The following is a 23,446-nucleotide window of genomic DNA, read 5'->3' on the forward strand; positions in this document are numbered from 1 at the left end:
AGCCCTTGGTTTGGCTGCTGATCTCAAACCTACACACCTGATTAAATTTTGCACTCAAAACTGGCCCACCTACCCCTTAGACAACCAAAACAGGTGGCCCACTTATGGGTCCTTTGATCCCAACCTTCTCCGGGATCTCTACAACTATTGTGAGCGAACAGGAAAATGGGCAGAGATCCCCTACGTTCATGGCTTCTTTCTTCTACGGGACAAACCCAACCTCTGCCTCCCTTGCAAGCCGCAACACCTTATTGCTGCTCTCAAGCTACCAACCTCTCCTTCTGCTCCCGACTTTGATCTGGCCTATGAACCCCCCCATACCACCACCCTCCACCTCATCTTCCGGTCGCCCCGGTCGCCGCTCAACCGGTTGAAACCGGCTACCCACCCGGACCACACGAAGAACCAAACTGCTTACGCCCCGCTCTCATGCATCTCCTAAGTGCTCTTCTCTGGCTTTCCGCCTCTCACATCTTTACACTTTCCTCCGCCGGCGGGCCCTCTTCCCAGCCCTATTATCTCTTCACAGTTAAAGAGTCATACAACATTCACAGGAGGACACACACCAACTACATCAGCCCCACGGTGTATCTTCCCCTTCCCAGGCTCACTATGATAGAAAACGGCTGGGACCCTCTCTTCCACATGTTCCACTTCGCCGTCTGGCTCCCACATCAACAAACACACCCCCTTTCTATATTATACCACTAAAAACAACGCCTCCTCCCGAGCCATACATATCGACAACCCCGCCGACCCGGTCTGGGGCCAGTCAGTTACAGGAGGCATATATCCCAGCAATGCCTGGGCATATCCAACTCAAACCATAACTATTTCCCGTTCCCTCAAAGAGTCCATCTCTATCCAAACCTTTAACCAGCTTCTCAGAAACTACCAGCTCCTAGCGACTTATGAAAACACGGCAGACTCCAGAGACAGTCTCACACCCTGCTGACCTCTTAAATGGCCAGCGACTGGCAACAGATACCCAGGATTGGGGGGGGAGGGGGTAGGCCTGCCCTCGCACCCTAAATTAACTACCATCTTCTTTTCTCTTCGGGCAGACCAAACTCTACCCCTAGTACCCCAGATGGCTACAGCAAGCCGATTCTACCAATTCTTAAACACCCTTCGCTCAGACAGCTGGCTCATCGCCAACCCATCCCTGCCTCTCAACTGGCTGACAGCACTGGAGGACAAGGAACATTCATGGACTTCTCGTTTAACGAAGTCTTCATGTATAGCACCCTATTGCTTGGCCTCATACTCTTACTGTACCCCATGCACAACCCTGACAGCTCTCCCTGTGCCCCCTCCCCACAGTGCCCCCACTCAGCAGGAAGCAGCCAGATGAATCACGACGCTCATTTTCCCCCATTTAAGAAAACAAAAAGGGAGGAATGTTAGGTAACATGGGGTACCTTAAAATGGCGCTGTACCTTAAGGTGGGGCCGGTTCCGGGTTCTTCTCCCCTCCTTGACCGGGCACTGTCTGAACCCGCCAAAGGAGGGCCAATCAGAAAGAAGCATCTCCCGCCTTCCCTTGGGCCCGCCCCAGCCCAATCCACGTAGGCCCAAGGGATATAAAACCCAGCACACCAGCAGCCCTCTGTCTCTTCCTTCTCCACTCGATACCTCCAATAAAGATCTCTTGACCGTGACCGATGTAGTTTGGTATCTGCCCAGCCCCTTTCATAAATCATGAAAGCTTAATAAGTATCAACACTATTTTTTACCTGAGTCAGTAGTCATTGGAAATTCCAATATTTGGCAGTTGTGAATAACTGCAAATTTAACAGTTGCTCAATATCAACAGCTTTTTAAAAGCTGAGGTCTTCAAGCTACAGGTAGAAGGAGATAAAAGAAGCTTTCCTAATTCATCAGAACATCAGTTCTCCCGGGTATACTGCAGATATGTTATAAGGCAAATTAAAACAAGCTGCAGTTTGCCTTCATGACAACGAAATGCTTAGGTTGCCGCTTTTTTAATTCGCATGAAAAGTTAAGTTTTTGATGCTTATTTTCTTGATTTTTATAGACATAATATTCATCATGGAAGTACTTTTCCCCTTTGGAGATCACTGGAAACAGCTTCTGGACCACAAATGGGGTGAACTACTGTATCGAGAAAGGAGACAGACTTGAGAGCTATCTTTTTAGCTCAGGGTGCAGGTAAGAAACTGGTTTTTGTTTCAGAATAAGATGATATTCATTGTGATGGAATAATTGGTTTAGAAGAATAAAAACTGAATGAACAGCTGGTCCTTCCTATGAAGATCAAAAGATAGTGGTTATCTGGTCTACCCACTACCATCCTATCCTCTCTCCGAAGCTCCTTTGTTGTTGTCCTCAGTACTCCCAGGTAATGACCGAGACAAAAGTGGAATTTCCTAATTTCCTTGAAAAGGGCCAAAAATACCATCAGACAGGGAACAGGAAGCATAAAAATATCTCTCAGGAGAGCACCGATTGTTTAAAGATTTCTAGCTCATGTTTGGACCTATTACAGGAGTGCTCTGAGCATCAGCTGCTCAATGCAACCAGTGACACGTACTGGCCCAAGGCAGGCATGTGTACTGCTGGGAAACTGCCTAGGAGGCACTGATTTGAATAAGATTTTGAGTAACATTTTGGAGACTAGTCTTGATTTAGCATATCAGCTTGGGAGGCCCCAGCATAGTGGTTCTCAAATATTTTAGAGCAGAGGATCCCTTTTTTAAAAACCAGTAAAATTTCATGTGAAATTCATCTATAAAACAGATAAAAAAGAAGCTGCTGTGATTGAAGGAGGTAGGGAGCAACCCCCTGCTGCTCTGGAGGCCTTGAACCCTCAGGCATTTCCATGGAGCCTCAGTCTGAAAGCCACTGATTTAGTAGGTTTTATGTTAAAAGGTCTCTGCAGAGACTTCTCTCCCATGATTTAATACATTTCTACAAACATCAGCAGCACCTTTGACTTCTCCTTCATCCTTACTCTTCAAACATATGACAAACCATCTTGATAGAACCTTGGCGATGATCCCAGCATCTGTTCTCTCCTTTCCAGACCACAGCCAGCATCCAAATCCAGGCCTCCTCAGGCTCTCCTGGACGGTTACCAATGCACGACATGGGTTATCCTGATTCCAGGCTCTCTGCCGCCTATTGCCCAATCTAGCCAGGGACTGTTTCCCGATTAATGTTGACAAATCACGATTCTCACTGTGTTTCTCTTTCTTCTGCCATGAAGTCTTTGATGGCTCCCTGTGGTTCAGCCCAACCAACTGAGACTACTTCCCTTTCCCCTCAGCTTGTATTCTTTTCCTCAATCTTAAAGATTCAACTCAAATGCCACCTTGCCCATGAAGTCACCTCGGAATGTTCCACCAGGAGTGAATGTTCCTTCTAAATCCTTGAAGAGTTTTTGTAACATAAGAAATTAGTTGTATTGCATTATTAGTGTATTTGTTTCATCTCTGTGTTTTATTCATCTTTGTAGGATACATGGCACTTGCTGAGGTAGTGGGCACCTTTTTGCTAAAAAGAGAGTAAAGATATTGATACTGATCAATCGAGTGTCCCTGGATACCTAAGAAATACAATGTGGCAGTACAGAGCCTGACATACTATTTTCCGTATTTCAAAATATTGAATTAAAAGTTGGCCGGGCATGGTGGCTCACACCTGTAATTCCAGCAGTTTGGGAGGCCAAGACGGTTGGATCACTTGAGGTCAGGAGTTCGAGACCAGCCTGGCCAACATGGTGAAACCCTGTCTCTACTAAAAATACAAAAATTAGTCAGGCATGGCGGGCACCTGTAGTCCCAGCTACTCTGGAGGCTGAGGCAGGAGAATCGCTTGAACCCAGGAGGTAGAGATTGCAGTGAGCCGAGATCACACCACTGCACTCCAGCCTGGGAGGCAGAGCAAGAATCTGTCTAAAAATAAATAAATAAATAAATAAATAAATAAATAAATGTAATAGTGACATATTTATAAAAAATATACAATTAAAATGAAGTGCTAAATTTGGCTTTTGCTTAAAGTTAAAACAACAATTACACTCACTATCTTATTTTCTCAGAAGCTTTCTTCTGTGGTTATAAATTACTTTGCCTTATTAAGAAATGAGTTACTACTTAATACATTTCACTTGGTAGGTGTGATGAACTGAATTGTGTCTCCTCAAAATTCATGTTGAAACCTAACCCCTAATGTGACTGTATTTGGAGATAGTGCCTATAAAGAGGTAATAAATACAGATAATAAAGATTAAATGGGCTGGGTGCAGTGGCTCATGCCTATAATCCCAGCACTTTGGGAGATCCAGGCGGGTGGATCCCTTGAGGTCAGGAATACAAGACCAGCCTGGCCAACATGGTGAAACCTCGTCTCTACGAAAAATACAAAAATTAGCCAGGTGTGGTGGCAGGCACCTGTAGTCCCAGCTACTTGGGAGGCTGAGGCACGAGAATCGCTTGAACCCAGGAGGTGGAGGTTGCAGCAAGCAGAGATTGTGTGCCACTGCACTCCAGCCAGGTGACAGAGTGAGACTCCATCTCAAAAAAAAAAAAAGAAAAGAAAGAGAGATTAAATGACATTGTAGGGAGAGCACCTTTATCTTATAGAACTTATATCTTTACAAGATGAGGAAGAGATACCAGAGAACTCTCTCCCTCCGCATATACACAAAAGAAAGGCCATGTGAGGACACGGTGAGAATGTGGCCCTCTGCAAGTCATGAAGAGAGCCCTCAACTGAAACCAAACTTGACAGCACCTTGATGTTGGACTTTTAGCCTCCAAAACTGTAAGAAAATAAATTTCTATTGTTTAAGCCACTCAGTCTGGAGTATTTTTTATGGCAGCCCCAGCAGACTAATACAGAAGGAAAAACATTTTAAAACATGAGGCTAGAGGAAGAGGAGAAATAGTAAAGAGATGCCTGCACATGAAAAGTTTGGGTAACATTATTCTCACATTCCCCCATTCAGGTTACAATGCATTTCACAAGTGACTGCTGCTATAGTCCTTCTGTTAGTTCAGAAGGGCGGAAGACTACCTGGGTCTGTTCCAGATCAAGTCACTACTACCTTGAATGGTACCTTTCAGCACTACACTTTTATTCCTTGGGGTGCCGAATGAATAACTCACTTATTTCAGACAAATTGTTTTATATAGTGCTTAAAGGAGTTAGCAGCCTATGTTTCTTTAAGTCTGACTTTTGAGGGCGGGCGCGGTGGCTCCTGCCTGTAATCCCAGCACTTTGGGAGGCCGAGGCGGGCGGATCACGAGGTCAGGAGATCGAGACCACCCTGGCAAACACAGTGAAACCCCATCTCTACTGAAAACACACAAAAAATTAGACGGGCATGGTGGCGGGCACCTGTAGTCCCGGGAGGCTGAGGCAGGAGAATGGCGTGAACCCGGGAGGCGGAGCTTGCTGTGAGCCTAGATCGGGCCACTGCACTCCAGCCTGGGCGACAGAGCGAGACTCTGTCTCAAAAAAAAGTCTGACTTTTGAATCCTTTTCATCGTTAAATTTCCTTTCTTTTTCTGTTGTCATTTGTAGAGAAACATTTTAAAAGGCAAATTGTTTCTAAACCTTCATTAGTTTTCCTGATTGACATACTCTGTCGAATTATTTCCCCTGAGGTCTTTTTTGTTTGTTTGTTTTATTTTTAATCTTTGTAATTTTTTAAATTGTTGTGGGTAAATAGTAGGTGTATATATTTATGGGGTATGTGAGATGTTTGGATACAGGTATGCAATGGGAAATAAGCACACCATAGAGAATGGGGTATCCATCCCCTCAAACATTTATCCTTTGAGTCACAAACAATCCAATTACATCAAGTTATTTTAAAATGTACAATTAAGTTATTATTGACTATAGTCATCCCATTGTGCTATCAAATAGTAGATCTTACTCATTCTTTCTATTTTTTTGCATGCCCATTAACAATTCCCACCTCTCCACCAACCTCCTACTACCCTTCCCAGCTTCTGGTAGCCATCTTTCTATTCTCTATGTCCATGAGTTCAATTGACTTGATTTTTAGATCCCACAAATAAGTGAGAACATGCGACATTCATCTTTCTGTGCCTGGCTTATTTAACTTAACATAAAGTTTCATCCATGTTTTTGCAGATGGCTGGATCTCATTCTTTTTATGGTTGACTAGTACTCTATTGTGTATATGTACCACATTTTCTTTATCCATTCATCTGTTGATGGACACTTAGGTTGCCTCCAAATCTTTGCTATTGTAAACATTGCTGCGACAAATATAGGAGTGCAGATATCTCTTCTATATACTGATTTTCTTTTTTTCAGGTTATATACCCAGCAGTGGAATTGCTGGATCATATTGTAGCTCAATTTTTATTTTTTATGTTTTTTAGGAACTGAGGTCATGTTTTTACTACCATGTCAGCTCTTTCCATACCCTTTTCAAGATCTTTTAAGTTGTAGGTCCACAAAGTAGACTCAGGACTATTGAAAAACCAATGCTCAGCATAGCTGGAGTCACATGAATATATATCTATATACACATTCAGAAATTTAATCAACTGTTACTCCTCCTATGTTTAAGGGAAGGACTCCCCATTGTTACTGAGATGATACTTAATTTACTCTATAACTTAAAAACAAGGCCAAAGACTAAACATACCACTAATTTAAATGTTCTTTACAGACTTGTCAACTGCTAAGACTACTGCGGTAGTACGGGAAACCTTTATTAGCTGGGGTATTGCTAAAGCACTCTGAGACTTAGAAACAGATGTTAGAGGGTCACTATAATGTGAAGGTTACGAACTTGAGGTCAGATTTTCTAGCTATGACCGTAAGTTACTTAACTGCTATCTGGCTCATTTTCGTCATCAGTAAAATGGGGTTAATATTAATGCCTTCCTCATGGGGTTGTTATGAGGAATAAATGAATTTATAATACACATAAGTGCTTAGAACAGTACTTGCAACACAGCAAGTGCTAATCAAGTGCTTAGTAATTATGCAGCTAAAATGCTGCATCAAGGATAGCTGGAGTCTGCTGGGAGAATGGGGACATCTGCTCTGATAGAGAAGGAGACACAGACCTGACTCAAAAGCACTTTCCTGCAGATTTCAATCCCTCTAGAAAAGGACCAGCTGGAGAAAGAGCAATTGGCAATTTTCATTTTGGGGAACTGGGTCTTCCCTGTCTCCTAACATTATCTTTGTAGTCTAGGACACAGACTGCACTCCTCACTCCCTGGAGAGACCTCCTGAATCAGAATGACTCCCTTGTTACCAAGAAAAATATCACAATCCCACTATTCCCTGAAAAGTGTGAGCAACATCCTATTTTTGAGCAGGTTCCCGAAGTAAATTCTTCCCCTGCTTCTGCTCTACTTCCTTCAAGGACACAGAGTCTTCAGTGTTTTGGTATCTGGGCTATGGGTGCTGAGAAGAGTTAGGTGGGAGTAAAAAAACCTGCCATGTCATTTCATGTCTTTTCTCAAAAAATACGTTTTGAGCACCCAGTGTGTGTGTGCCATGGTTTCAGGAAGTGACTTTACCTTATCAGCTTCCTTTAGAAGCCTCAAAGCAGCAGTTTGCTTTGAGGCTTGTGTTTTATTCTGAAGTACACATTTTCAGCTAGCATGGGTGAGCTTGTGAACCCCCTTACTAGACTTAGCCATAATTTATGTTTTTTGGGTCTTCCTCCATAATTATATCAAACATTTTTTACATTTTCTGCATTTGCAATTTCCCCTAAGTCCATTCAAAATTCAAGCCCACCTGTATTTGAGAGCCTAGCATTTCTCATATTTTAATGTGCAGATAAACAGCCTGGGGATATGGTGAAAATGTAGATTCTGGGGTGGAACCTGAGATTCTGCATCTCTAACACATTCCCAGGTAATGCTGACGCTGCCATCTTTGGACCACACTTTCAGTAGCAATGTTTTAGACCCCTCTTCCCCATAGCCAGCAACTATCAGGGCATTTAGACACCAGTGCACATCCCCTCACACACCAACAATTCTGACTTTGAGACAGTTCCTTGAATATTTGCTTCCACATGTTGTGTTCTGCAATATTCTTCTTTACATTGTCATTAAGATTTAGTGGACAGCTCTACTCTGTATAATATAATGTGAGTATTTCATGTTGATGTTTATAATGATTAATAATCTGTCACTGGCTTTCCCTTCCTTTCTCATTGAGTAAAAATACCTTCTCTCTGGACCCTCTGCCATTTGGCACTGAACTGTTATGTGTTGACATGAGTCTCTGCTCAGTAGGTCTCCAGTCCCTGATCTCTTCCATTGTCTACTTTATTGTCTCTCTGCAGTGGGGATAGGTTTAGGGTCATTCTGGAGGGTCCAGATAGCGTAGGGGGGCAGCACCCTTGGACCCTGGAATGGGAGACCCATGAACATTCATTGACCACATGGAGACACACTTAGGCTGTCTGGGAAGCCTCATTGTTGTGTCACCTTGGAGAGGCTCATGTCTGTGGCTGGGTTGGTAACCTGTGCTGCAGATCAGCCCCAGCCCCACATCTGGAGTTGTTAGGAACTACCGCTCCCCAGTCCCTTCCACAGGCCAGGACCCTGTGTTTCCTTCAGGCTCTGGACTCTTAAAGTCTTGCGTTCTAACTAGGGCAACAGCTATGACTATGTGATTCAGTATCTTAAGCCAGGTTTCCTTTAATTGGGATAAATTTTAACCTATTTATTAAATAATTGTAGAATTTTGTTGCTAGAAGTAATCATTTTTAATTTTTTTTTGTATAGAAACTGAGGCCCCAGCAGGTAGAGGAATTGACCAGGTTTCTTTACCCGGCAAGGGTGATCTGGTTGTTAGTGATGGAGCCAAGAATCAGAATAGTTACAGACTCATAGTCTAGCTCTACTCAGCTCCATGAGAATCTCCTACTGATGACTCAACTCAAGGATAAACAGAAACAATAAAGAGTAAAAGAGTAATAATATATTAGAAGTAGATATCTTTTATAAGATATCTAGATATGCTCAGGTAATAATCACTAGTTCTAAAGCTAGGATGAGGCTGGGCATGGTGGCTCATGCCTGTAATCCCAGCACTTTGGGAGGCCCAGGCAGGTGGATTGCCTGAGGTTGGGAGTTCAAGACCAGCCTGGCCAACATGGCGAAACCCTGTCTCTACTAAAAGTACAAAAATTAGCTGGGCATGGTGGCGGGCGCCTGTAATCCCTGCTATTCAGGAGGCTGAGGCAGGAGAATCGCTTGAACCTGGGAGGTGGATGTGGCAGTGAGTCGAGATTGCGCCACTGCACCCCAGCCTGGGCAACAGAGCTCTGTCTCAAAAACACATAAACAAAATAAAGCTAGGATGATTCAGTCCATTAAAACAATTGAAAAGAACATAAGGCAAAAAGTGAGAACCAGCAGGACTGGTTTCACAAGGTAACAGGTCACAAGGACCCCGCTGATAAAACAGGTTGCAGTAAAGAAGCTGGCCAAAGCATGCCAAAACCAAGATGGTAATAAAAGCCACCTCTGGTCTTTCTCACTGCTCATTATATGCTAATTACAATACATTAGCATACCAAAAGAAAATCCCACCAGCACCATAACAGTTTACAAATGCCATGATATGTCTGGAAGTTACCCTATAAGGCCTGAAAGGGGGAGAAACTCATGGTTCTGAGACTTCCCCATCCCTTTCCTGGAAAACTCATAAATAATCCATTCCTTGTCTAGCATATGATCAAGAAATAACCATAAACACAGCCAACCAGCAGCCCTCAGGACTGCTTGTCTATAGAGTACGCACCCTTTTATTCCTTTACTTTCTTAATAAACTTGCTTTCATTTTACTCTGTCAGCTGGCTCTTGATTTCCTCCCTATGTGAAGCCAAGAACCCACGTGGCCTCCCAGGCTGAACTCCAATTTGGGGGTTTACCCTGTGACACGTGTACTACTGCTAATGGGCATCGTGTCCCAGGGTCAAGCACCCACACCTCCCCTCTCTTCTCAGCTTAGGTTTCTCACGTACAAAATGAGAGAGTTGAATCTCTAAACTTCCTTTCTAATTCTGACATTCTATGATTCCTTTGATTTCATGGCTCATGCTGCAAGGTATGATAGATTTATGTAACCAGTAATAACCACCCACTGACTCTGCATTCAAACAGGTCTCCTTTATGCTGAATTTTGTGCTGCAGGAGAAGCTTCAGGTCTCTTATGAATGGAATTTCAGGGTGTCTATTGGCATTAACGGTGGCGGACAACAATTTCAAAGGAACAGTATAAAATGAGGCAATTATTCATGTACTACAATTAAACTGCAGCCCATCTCCAGATATTCAGACTGTTTAATCTCCAAATAGCAGGCATTTAGCACCTCGTCTGTGACCTGGGGGTTGACAGAACCACCTAGGACTCAGGACGGATAGCAGGAAAAGAGGTAACACTTAGGTAACACCTTCAGCTTGTCAAATTGTATCACTGTTCATCAAAGGGAAACATACACATGTAGCCATGAAGCTTGAAAGGCATCCTGGACTACCTCTGCTGTTGGAAGAAGAGGCTTGCCAGGGTTTTCAGACCCCGAATTTGTGCTGTGGCTCTGTGCTGTGATTCTAGAGGGTTCTATAGTCCTAGCATCCCAGGGCCTGAGGCTTACTAGACATTTCTCTTCCCTTTGGCTGGTGTCTATGTTATGTGTTTCTTTGGACTGACATTTGGCTTTCTAGAGCTGCTTAGTTCAGCATGCCATGTTGCATTTCACTTTGTACATAGACAACAGTGTTCCATGTAATAGTTGTGTGTGTGAGGGAAGTTTTAGTGAAGGTACTTTTGATCTCTAGAGTCCTTGATTTCCTTTGAAGCAATCATACCACTCCAAAATGGCATAATTTCAAAATAAATGTTAATATGCAAAGTCTGCATCATGCTCAGGGGCCCTTTTAGCTGTAGAGTACAGCCTGGATTACTGGTCTACTCTGCAAAAGACTTGTGCTAATGCAGCTGTTAATGTTACAGGATTTCTCTAACTCATCAGTTCTCATGAAGCAAAAAATGTGTATACTTCACTCCATTTAGGTAAACACAGATCTCTAGCATCCACCAAAACACAACATAAAAACCAAGAAAGTCCTGGGAGTGAAAAGAAGGTCATTTTGCATATTACTCAAATTATATTCACCCGTCTCTCCTCCCGCTTTTAACAGAATTTGTTTATGTATTTTTTTCTTTATGGAGAGGATTTGGGCTGAATATGGAAATTTTCCCATTACCATTCAGCTTCAGAATGTTGTTTCCCCCAAGTTTCTCATGATAAAAAGACTCAGATTCAGAGCTGAACTGCTGGCAGCTGAATTTCATTAAGACTTTGATGGGAAACTTAAGTTGGAATTACAAACATCTGTGGTTAAACTTCCCTTTAGTAAACCATTTCCCAGAATTTAACTTTACCACACCAAGAGCAAAAAAGAAAAACAGTCAAAAAAAGAATGCTGCTCTTTTGCAAATATGAGTAGGTATTTAAATATTCTTCTATATGGTCACTATACATCAATAAAATAGGTTTACTTATTTTAGAAAAAAATGGTTGTTTGGAAATGCTAAGGTTTGGACTTAAAGCATATACTAGCAATCTGGTTTTAATGGCTTTTAACCAATCAAAGTTCTCAAAATTATGTCTGGTTATCGTTATACTTATGTGGTTACTATAAGCCAGAAAAAACTCTAAAGTAGGGGAGTGTTTTTGGCATTTTAATTCAAGAAACTGTGCATCACAGAGCAGGGACACCATCACGGGGTGTTGAGACATTAAGTGTGCAGTGGCACGATCTCTGCCCACTGCAACCTCTGCCTCCCGAGTTCAGGCAATTCTCTGCTTCAGCCTCCCAAGTAGCTGGGATTACAGGCACCTGCCACCATGTCTAGCTTTTTTTTTTGTACTTTTAGTAGAGACGGGGGTCTCACCATCTTGGCCAGGCTGGTCTTGAACTCCTGACTTTGTGATCCACCCGTCTTGGCCTCCCCAAAGTGTTGGGATTACGGGCATGAGCCACCGTGCCCAGCTGCTGTTGGTTTTTCTTTAGCTTTTCTAGGGATTTAGCATTCATTTCTCTTAACTGCTCAGATCCTCCTATTGCTAGGGAAAGGCTGTTTAAAGAACCATAAAAGATACAATGATTATAAAAACTAAATGACAGCCTTCTTCTCCAATGTTGGATAATCAGCAAATTTTAAGCAAAAGTTAAAAGTACTCGAATTTATGGAATAAGTAAAGAGTTTGATAACAAAATACTTTTAACAAGATAGTATAAAGCTTTACCTGAAGATAGAGGCAGAGAGTGGAAAAATGAGGGAAAGGAAGGGACAGACTGAGAGAAATGAGGGCTAACTTTGTGTTGGGCAGCTTACATATATTATTTCATTTGAATTTCACAAGAATTTTGCAAGGCAGGTGTATTTCTATTTATTTTACAATCAAAGGAACTGAGTATCTAAAAGATGGTCCAATTTGCCCAAAGTCAAACAGCTAGAAAGTTGTGGAGCTGGATTCACAGTGCATCTGTCTGGTTGTAAGCCCATATTCTGCCTGTAACGAAAGGTGAACTTCAAAATATTGTAAAGCAGAGGCTGCAAATAAATTATCTTTGGGCTGAATCTGGCCCTCAGATGTACTCAGCCTACAGGGCACTAAAAAAATATTTGAGTCAGCAATTTCACTTATGAATCCAAATTCTGTCTTCTTTTGAAAAAGACACAACACAACAAAACAAAACCAGAAGACCTGGCAATGCTGAGAGGTGGCTGCCACTCTGGAAGAGGGATTCTTCCATTTCCTGTTATTGAGGCCCACCACTCACAGGATGTGTTTCTTTACTGAGCTAGATTCACTCAATTCTTTTTTACCTGGCCCCTATAAGACTCCAAGTCTTAAAATTTCTCTGTGCCATACGATCCAGCAATTCTACTTCTAGGTATACACCCCCAAAAAACTGAAAGCAAGAACTAAAACAGAGGCTTGTACAGCAATATTCATAGCAGCATTACTCACAGTAGCCAAAAGGTAGAAACAACCCAAATGTCCATCAACAAATGAATGGACAAAACATAGTGTACATATAAACAGAGTATTATTTGGTTTTAAAAAGGAATGCAATTCTGACACATGCTACAACATGGGTGAGCCTCAAAGACATTATGCTAAATGAAATAAGCCAGGCACAAGGATAAGTACTGCATGATTATGTATATGGGGTATTTAGAGTAGTTAAATTCATAGAGACAAAGTAGAATTGTGGTTGCCAGGGGCTGGAGGAAGGAGTTAATCGGAAGTTATCGTTTAATGGGTTTCAGTTTGGGAAAATGAAAAAGTTCTGGAGATTGATGGTGATGGTTTTATAACAACGTGAATACAGTCAATGCCACTGAACTGTGCCCTTAAAAATAGTTCAAATGGCCAGGTGCAGTAACTCATGCCTGTAATCCCAGCACTTTGGGAGGCCAAGGCAGGCGGATCACAAGGTCGGGAGATTGAGACCATCCTGGCTAACACGGTGAAATCCCGTCTCTACTAAAAATACAAAAAAACTAGCCAGGCACGGTGGCACATGCCTGTAGTCCCAGCTACTCGGGAGGCTGAGGCAGAATTGCTTGAACCCGGGAGGCAGTGGTTGCAGCAAGCCAAGATAGCACCACTGTACTCCAGCCTGGGCGACAGAGGGAGACTCCGTCCCAAAAAAAAAAAAAAAAAAAAAAGTTCAAATGGCAAAGTTTCTGTTATTTTTATTTTATCATGTTAAAAGAAAAGACTTCCTCTCATTAAATCAGAGAATTCTGGAACACTAGGGAATGGAATTCTTTATTTTTTTAGCAATGTTATAATAAATTCTATAACATAGACCAGGTATTCCATAGGTAATACTGTTATGAATTTCCTGCTTATTAATCTAAATCGAGAGCTTTTAAGATAGACTGTAGCATCACGTGGAGGACACATCCTAGAATATCATTATAAAGAGAAAATAGGATAAGAAGACTCTATAGTTGAAAAAAAAAGTGCTCTATCAGGGAGACTCCCTGGTATACAGAAAGCAGAGAAAGGAATTTGAAAATTTGGTTAAGGTACTTACCACTTTTAAATGTCAAAGAACTCATCTGTAAAATGGGTATAATTTTCACTAGTTAGTATTAAGATAATTCATTAATTAGTTAGTATTAAGATACTTCATTAATTGATGGGACATAGTAGAAGTCAACAAGTATTAGTTTTTTTCTTTCTTACATGAGTAGTTTTAAAAAGTAGTTATTAGACTAGATGGGGAAGGGAAGTTATCTCAACTTTTTGTAACTTATGCTACTCATCTAACAAGCACTGCAAAAATGGTCTTTAAATTGCATTTTATATTTCTTCATTTTAAGAAATTCCCAGCAGGGCGTGGTGGCTCACACCTGTAATCCCAGCACTTTGGGAGGCCGAGGCAGGCGGATCACAAGGTCAGGTGATAGAGACTATCTTGGCCAACATGGTAAAACCCTGTCTCTACTAAAATACGAAAAATTAGTTGGGCGTGGTGGCATGTGCCTGTAATCCCAGCTACTTGGGAGGCTGAGGCAGGGGAATCGCTTGAACCCAGGAGGCAGGGGTTGCAGTGAGCTGAGATCAAGCCACTGCACTCCAGCCAGGCAATAGAGCAAGACTCCATCTCAAAAAAAAAAAAAAAAGGAATTCCCAAAACTTTGACTAGAAGTATTCCTATATATATTTCTATTTACCTAATCACCTCTTCCTAGCTACTTTTGCACAATTGAACTGCTTTTATAAACTCCTTCCTAGCTGTGCCACTTACAAGTAGGGGCCTGGGCAAATGCTCTGTGCCTCAGTTTCTATGTGTATCAAATGAGATAATAATGGTACCAGTCACATTGATTTGTCATGAAAGTTACTGGAAATTACTCACGGGAAGTGTTTAGATCAGTATCTGGCATGTGGTAAGTACTCAACGAGTGTCAGCTATGAACCATACTACTATTGCCACAACTGCTATATTCCAGTTCTTCTAAAATAAGGTTTTTGAAGCCTATTTTGGTGTTTGGCAAGTAATTTTGTGCCCTACTGGTCTAGCACAGGAATAATACTTTTTTCACGTTACCTCCATGGCACTTACCTTGTAGCCACTCTTTTAGGATGTTAGTACATTGTTCTGTATATAATGGCCACTTATTTTTTTTCTCTCTTCAATTGCTCACCCCTGAAGGCAAAGATGAGACTATACCTTCCTTCTATTTCTCCTTGTGCCTAATTTTATTGCTCTTTCGAGGTAAGGCTCCAAACCAGCTTGTTGGGTGAATAAATGAATGAAATAATGACTTCATGTAAGGGGTTCAGATTACCTAATTGAATTGTTGGAACAGCAATGTAGAGTGATAACCCAGGCTAGCAACTGGAGGTCTTAGTGTGATCTCATGGGACCTTTTTCAAAGCAAGTGACCAAGATAAGAAAAAAGAAAGCAGATGGTTAAAGAGATCTAAAATGTTTTTATTAAACATTCTGCAATCTTTTAATGGTAGGACCCTAACAATGTGTTGGGACATGGGGTCACGTATCAACAAGGAAAAGAGTCAAGAGGAAAAGTCCCTCAGTTAGTCTGCTTTATAGAGTTTCTTTTTAGCAAGTCAGTTTTTCCAGTATAGGGTATGTTCATGGGCACTGATCTTGGAGTGAAGTTAACACAACAATAAGGATAACAATAGCAAAACTGAGGTTTCTAGGAGAGAAATTCCTCTTTTCCCCTCTGAGGGGCAACTCAATGACAACTCAATGTTGTCAGTTGTATCCCTTATTCTCTCATTTATCTGTGAAAGCCAGTAATAGCACCGTCACCCCATCCACCACCTCCCACCTTGCCCTGTCAGCAGAGTCCTTGCCTTCTCAATTTCTCAGTCTCTGTGTGGCTTCTTTCCAGCTACACAGTGTAACCTCCAACCTCATGTTCTTGACCTTGTTTAGTTCCTACTTCTTTTTGAAGGACAAGAATCTCACTCTTCCCAAGGACATTCTGTTACTGGCTTCTCGTGGGGGTGTTCCCATCTTCATTCCTGCCCCCACACCAGTTCTTTTCCATATCTACCATATCTATATTGGTCAAGAAGACTTTGGCCTAGTTTTTCTTGCTATAGTGTATATGGTGGAATGAATAGACTTTCTTTTCCTTAATGTGAAATATTAGAATACTGATTATCATTATTGAAACTGCCCAGTCTTCCCTTTTGAGAATCACCTGTTGAGAATCACTGTTCTCACCATAAACTCTGCAATAATGGACTCAGTAGATTAAGTGTCAAGAAGCAAAGGTGGGAAAATCCTCCCCACAACTAGTACGGAGTTACCCACAGGTGCTCTTCTTTTCAAATACTTTGCATCTGGGGGGAAGCTTTGGCTTGTTTTACAAGGAAAAGAGGAGACTTCCTTTTTGGTCAGCCAACAATCTCTATCCTTTTATTCTGTGCATATTTCATGTATTTGTTCCCCAGCTCACATGGAGCAATACAGCATGCCAGAGTTTGTGTCTTGGGCCAAGTACTCAGGGATGGAAAGTCCACAAGCTGGGCTATTGAGGAGCTTAGGAGAACCTCAGGAAGGCCTTCAGCCAAGCACCTCCCACTGCTCCATGCTTGCCTTAATATTTTTCTTCCTTCCCTCTGAAGGAGAATTGCAGAATAACCATTCATATAAATCCAAGTAAACAGAATGTATTTTTAGAATATCTTCCCATCCACACATTGAACCTCTCCCATGAATAATGTGTCCGTGTTCTCTTTCTCTCTCCATATATACACAAATACAATCTCCTGAGCCAACCCAGTAAAATGTTTGTACCATGTTATTAAGTCTCCGGAATGTATTTGGTTTAAGGTCTGCTTACTGCTATAAAGAGCATGGGAAACCTGATGGTGGGGCATTGGGATCGCCATGGGACCACAGGCTAACTCGAGGCATTATGTGAAACTATGCAGTGGGAACATAATTACCTCAATCTCACCCTTTCTACACCATATACTTTGACCTTCCTGGAATGACTAATATCTTCTTTTCGTTTTTCAAAACTGAAGGCCTCCACTGGCATCCTGAACCTATTAGACTCTGACATTATTACAAATTTAACTCACTACATGACATTTTTTTTCCAGTTGGAAGAATATAGATAAACAGATATAATAACATTAAGTAAAAGAAAACCATAAACATAAGGTTCTAAGGAATATTCTCAAATAAGGGTTTCTTTTAATCTGATCATCCACGTTTTTTATAGTAATAATTTTAACAACTCTTGTCATATATAAAGCATTTATACTATGTCAAGCACTATGCTAAGCACTCTATTTTATCTAATTTCATTACAATAACAGTATGAGGTATGAAGTAGGCATCCATAAATTCTGTCAGTATCAGTTTATCTGCAGTCTGGGGATGTGTAACTTGCCCAAGGTCAAAGGGCTTGAAATTTCAACTCGGGACCAACAGACTGAAAACCTGCAATCTAAAACACTTTGCTGTGCTGCCTTCCTATTATTTCACCAAACATATGAGCACATAAGACATTTCCTAGGGTCTCAACATTAATTTTAAGCTTCTCTAAAACTCAAAACAGTTGTATATGGCTTCTCTCTTTAGACATAACAGATACAAATACAGGATGCCTGGATAAATTTGAATTTCAGATGAACAATGAAAACAAATTTTAGTATAAATATGTCCTTTGCAGTATTTGGGATGTGATAAAAATTCATTCATTATTTATCTGAAATTCACATTTGAGTGTACTGCAATTTATCTGCCAATTTTACTCAAGTAAAATTAAGCATTTCATTCAGGGACTTTCCGTGCTCAAAGCAACAGGTGGAGATAATGCTTCCCTGGGGTTAATCCCAAGCCTGTAGAGAAGCAAAGCCCTCCCATTGCATGAAGTCCCTCCTGGTCTGGCTTCTCCCCAAGTTTCTGGGTATGAAGTTGACCAGAAGCCATGCTCCCTCTTTTTCATGGAGGCTACATTTTATACCACAGTGAGAGGTTGGCATATTCTGACCTTGTCCACTCTCTGTCTTTTTTGGGGCAATGTGGGTAGGGCTTACTCTGACGAATGACCATGTTCATGCACCTTATTTTTAATAATCAATAATTAATAACTGTAATTGTACTAACAATTAACAGAATTCATAGCAATAATCCATGCATCAGTGATGTTAGAAATGGTGTCAATCCACATAACTGTTTTAGTTGTACAGTTGCTGTAACCAAAGGTATAGAGTGTGGTGTTTGTTTTGCTAGGTCAATTGCTCCTTCCTTTCTCATGAACTTAGGTGACTTCGTTTTCCTCCCTCTTAGCATCTGCCATGCAATGGACATGCTGTTGTCTGTTTCAGTTCAGGGGCTCTTAAATCACTTGTTCTGGATTCATTCTCCTTTACCAGATCTCTACATTCTGGTTTTGTTTCCAACTTAAAAGCTATTGTAAGGTATTCAAATAGCAGCTCTTTGAATAAACATATTATCAATAGCATATCCTGAGGCTTGATTTTAATGGAAACATCTTGTTTCTGGAATACAATAGCTCGTTTCTATTTAAGATACCTTCTCAGCAGTTGCCTAATAGCTCCTTTCATGACCAGCCACTCTCACTCACCCCCTCACCTTCCCTCCTGCAGAAGACTTCTTGTCTAAGGAGACAAAAAGGTCCTGCAGTAGTATTCCCACTGTCCTAACAGCACCGAGGAGCACGAAGCCAGTGACAGGGCACATACGTTAAGTGCCGTGGCTTGACAAAATGACTACTGGGACACGCAAGTGGCAGAAGTCACCGATGTGCTGCTGCAGTCCCCGGTGAGAGTCTAGCAGATGAACTCAGAGCACCAACACATGCACTCTCATCCCTTTGAGCAGACACATTCCGAAGCCTCAACTTTCAACTCTCAACATCCAAATGCAACTTACAAAGGAAAACTCTATTTCAAGTTTCCGAACTGACCTAGCCCAGGTGAAACTCTCAAGGCAATGGGGAGAGGAAAGAAGCAGAGAGAGAGAGAAGGACGAGTGTGGCACAGCCCGCGGGGGCGCAGGTGCCCCAGCAGGGTGGCAATGGCAGGGACACTGTACCTCGGCCGCAGGCGGCAGGCGTCCCAGAGCCACGCGGGGCTCGCTCGTCTCAGGCGGGTCTTGCCTGCCAACCGCTGAGCTCCCTTCAATGTCAAAAGGAAAAGCGTTGTCGTCCCCGGACGCGGCGCGGGAGCAGGCAGCGCTCCAGAGGAGCCACAGAGGCAGGACCGAGCGCCAGGCTGAGCTCAAAGCCATCCCTCCGCTGACATCCAGCAGGGCTCTTCCAGGGCTCGGGCGCTGTGGGTCTGCGTAGGTCTCCCGCGTGGTGCGGCGGTGCCTCGCTTGTTTTCCCTCCTCTCCGTGTGCAGTATCCGGAGGTGGCAGCGCAACCAGCAGCTTAGGAAAAAAAGGGAAAGTGCGAGAGTAAGGGAGCGTCCCAGCCTCTCTCTCCCTCGCTCTCTCTCCGCTTCTCCCCCTCTCTCTCCCTCTCCCTCTTTCACTTTTTCTCCTTCCCCCAGAGGTTCTGGCTCAAGAACCTACAGATGGACGGAGCTTACAGTCCGGCATCAAAAGGCAGACGGATTGGGGTGAGCCCCGCCAGCGCCAGGCCACCTCCTCTCCCTGGCCGTTCGGGACTGGGGACTGCGCTGTCCTGGCTTCCTTCTCACATTCATTCTCACCACTCCCTTTTTACCTTCCACTCCCAGGCCCTCCCACTCTAAGCTGGCTTTTCAGACACTGAGGTCCGCCTTTCCCTGCGGCCTTCCCTCCCCTCTCAGTTTGGAGCCCCTCCAAGGGCTCCAGAAGAATATTCAGCTTTTGTGACCGCTTCCTCACCACTCTTATTTATGTAGTCAAGGTACCGGATGTCTTATCTATATTTACATAGATATTTTATGTGGCCCCCGCTAGTTTGCAGGCAAGTGGGTGGAAAAGGGATTCCAGGGGCAGGAACCAGAGGTAGATGATCTCTGAAGGCAGAGGGGTCATGCTCACTTTCTTAAGCAAGGTTTCTCTGGTTTTTTCTGGGGGATAGACTGTTGCACTCTTTGTGCTAACATCTTCTCTTAAGATTCACTGGCCACCCCTCTTCCTCCCTACAGTCCTCACCCAGAGGGCTTGGGAGGAGAATATCTTTCACTGCAGCGCTGGAAAATGACTTCATTACCCAAATGCATGAACTTTTATTTACAAAGACCATCTTGTTTTCATCCTAAAGAGGTGCTTTGTAAGGGACCCGGAACAAGGCTTGCAGTGTATGAGCCTGTCGAGTATACTGCCTACAGCCCGGCCTCTTCCTCTTGGCCTGTAATCTCATGCCTACTACATCTGTCTGAATCATGTAGCCTTTCCAAGACTTCAGGGTGAAGTTGGGCTACAGTTATGTCAGGGGTGCCCCTGTGGATGGGATAGTGTCTGCAACAGCTGATAGGTACCTTTGTTTACATTGGCTTCATAACGAGCTCTAAACATTTCCACAAGATCCAACCATGGTTTAAAAATGGTCAGATGAGACAACCATAAAATGACACCCAGGTAAGCTTCCAGGTGAAATAAAGCATTTTTATATAACCTAATCATAAAATAAATAAATAAAGCCTTTCCATAAAACCTAATCATTAGCTGCATTTCACAGAACAAAAGTCATTTTATCTAAGCGTAAGCAAAACCACTTATTTTGTACCTAACATGTGCCAGATACTTGGCATATGCTATTTGTAAACCTCACAGCATTCTTGCAAAGTAGTACCATTATTTTCCTTTTATAGAAGAAGAAAGTGAGGTTCAGAGAGACTAGGACATTTGCCCAAGGTCGCACAGCTGGTGGAAAGCAGAGATGGGGTTTGGACCCGGGCCTCACTGATTCCAAAGCTCTCTTTTACATCTATATACACGACACTGCAACTTCAAAATAAAGAGTATGAATTCAGAGGTGAAAGAAATGGTCACTTTTATTTTTTGAGTGCCTCCTATGTGCAAAAAAAATCACATAAATTGTCTCATTTAGGGCTGGGCGTGGTGGCTCATGCCTGTAATCCCAGCACTTTGGGAGGCCGAGGTGGGTGTATCATGGTGTCAGGAGTTCGATACCAGCCTGGCCAATATGGTGAAACCCCGTCTCTACTAAAAATACAAAATTTAGCCAGGCATGTTGGGAGGTGCCTGTAGTCCCAGCTACTCGGGAGGCTGAGGCAGGAGAATTGCTTGAACCCGGGAGGTGGAGGTTGCAGTGAGCCGAGATTTTATCACTGACTCCAGCCTGGGCGACAGAGCAAGACTCCAGCTCAAAAAAAAAAAAAAAATTGTCTCATTTAATTTCATCTTTATGATAATCTCATGAAGTAGGGATTGTCATACACATTTGGCCATGGGTAAGTGGTAAAATTACTACTACAGCCCTGGTAAATCTGATGGTAAGATCTTTGATTTTAAATGATAAAATTGTATGATACAAAAGAACCAAAGCCAAAGGAAGCAAAAATAATTCTTATAGGTTTCAAAGTGATATTTTGATTTTAAAATATTAAAATAGTATTGCAAAGAACTATTAAACCAAATTATGATAATCTTCTTTTACATAGACTTGTTAACCTACTAAATTAAGTGGGAGAAGTTAAAAACATGTTTGGTTTAGTTGAGAGACTGATATTGGGAAAAAAGATAGCCAGACTCTGAGACAAAACAGATTATGCTCAATTATACTGACCCACTCTCCCTTTAAAAGAACATTAAATAATAATAATATTAATTATATATGATGTATATTAAATATTTTGACTTCAGATACAGATCTCTTCTGCACAACAAAACTCATATATTTGTTTTCTGAAGGATTTCATCTTGTTCTTTACTAGCTGCCAATTAATCACACACTTTTAATTTAATCTGGGCCCTCTTCTGTCTGCCCGCCTAGTGCTGGTAGGAGTGTATTCGTCCAAGACCTATGGACTTCTTATTTTTGGTTAAATATGTGCTCCCAGCTCTTCCTCTTCATCTTCTTTCTGCGGGTACTATTATTATTTTTGAGACAAAATGGCATAATACGCAGGGGGATGGGTTTTGTATAAAATAAAACAGGGTTCAGATGCTGGGTCTGCATGTAGTAGCTTTGGGAGCTTCGCATGTAACTTAGTCCCTCTGAAAGTTTCCTTCCCTGTAAAATGGGCATAATGATGCCTTTTTGTCATAGGCGTTTCAACTACAGCAATTCCATCTTGAATAGGGGCTCCGTAAAATAAGACTGAAATCTACTGGGCTGCATTTGGAGGAGGTTAGGCATTCTAACTCACTGAACGAGACAGGAGATCAGCATAAGATACAGGTCACAAAGACCTTGCTGATAAAACAGCATGAGGTAAAGAAGACAGTCAAATCCCACCAAAACCAAGGTGGTGACCTTGGTCGGACTCACTGCTCATTATAGGCGAATTATATTGCACTAGCATGCTAAAATACACTCCCACCAGCACCATGACAGCTTATAAATGCCATGGCAACATCAGGGAGTTACCCTATATGGTCTGAAAAAGGGAGAAACCCTTAGGTTCCCAGAAATTGACGACTCCTTTCCTGGGAAACTTCTGAATAATCCACACCCTGTTTAGCATATAATCAAGAAATAACCACAAGAATAGGCAGTCAGCAGCCCTTGAGGCTGCTCTGCCTGTGGAGTAGCCATTCTTTTATTCCTTTACATTCTCAATAAACTTGGCTTTACTTAAATCTATGGACTCGCCTGGAATTTTTTGTTGCGTGAGAGCCAAGAAACTTCTCTTGGGGTCTGGACTGAAACCCCTTTCCGGTAACATTTTCACTGAATTATTATGGGTAGTAAATGAAAGAATATAAATAAACATTAACACAGACTAGCACGTAGTCAGAGCTAAATAAATACTATTTAATTATACAATAAGCCCTCATTTAATATTATCTATATGTTCTTAGAAACTGCGACTTTAAGCAAAACAACATATAATGAAGCCAATTTTACCTTAGGCTAATTGATATAAATAAGGTTTATTTAAATTCTTATGACATAGTTCTGGTCACAAAAACATCACCAAACTTCTAAATAAAGACCAAAATGCTTCTAATGGTAAATATGAAAATAAATATGAGCTATACATACATTTCAGAAAGATTAATAAAAACAAGTGAGAGAATTATTTACTCAATGTTTGGTGAATCAGTGAGTGACAGCAATCATAGTGGTGGTGGGTTAAAGCAAGGAATAAATGTTTAAAAGCAAAAATTTTAAGAAACACCTCCTACCACCATGCAATTCAAAAAACCCCAACAACAAATATGATGGGCTCGCTGAACACTTCCATGCAGCATTGTTTATTGTCATATGCCTGTATGATTACTGTAGACTTCATG

The 23,446-nt window shown here is 42.0% G+C and overlaps 1 protein-coding gene across 1 annotated transcript in view; it reads right to left on the minus strand.

The window, feature by feature from the left end:
• Positions 1-19,771, minus strand: part of LAMA4 (laminin subunit alpha 4) — a 148,782-nt gene extending 129,011 nt beyond the window's left edge. The window contains exons 1-2 of the mRNA XM_012506019.2: positions 19,607-19,771; positions 19,127-19,462 (exon numbers count right to left, since the gene is read on the minus strand). Of these exons, the coding sequence (XP_012361473.2) occupies positions 19,127-19,462; positions 19,607-19,633 (363 nt within the window). The 5' untranslated portion in view covers positions 19,634-19,771. The remainder of the gene's footprint in view (positions 1-19,126; positions 19,463-19,606) is intronic.
• Between the last annotated feature and the right edge of the window lie 3,675 nt (positions 19,772-23,446).

This window comes from Nomascus leucogenys, chromosome 3, assembly GCF_006542625.1.
Source record: "Nomascus leucogenys isolate Asia chromosome 3, Asia_NLE_v1, whole genome shotgun sequence".
Classification (NCBI taxonomy): domain Eukaryota; kingdom Metazoa; phylum Chordata; class Mammalia; order Primates; family Hylobatidae; genus Nomascus; species Nomascus leucogenys.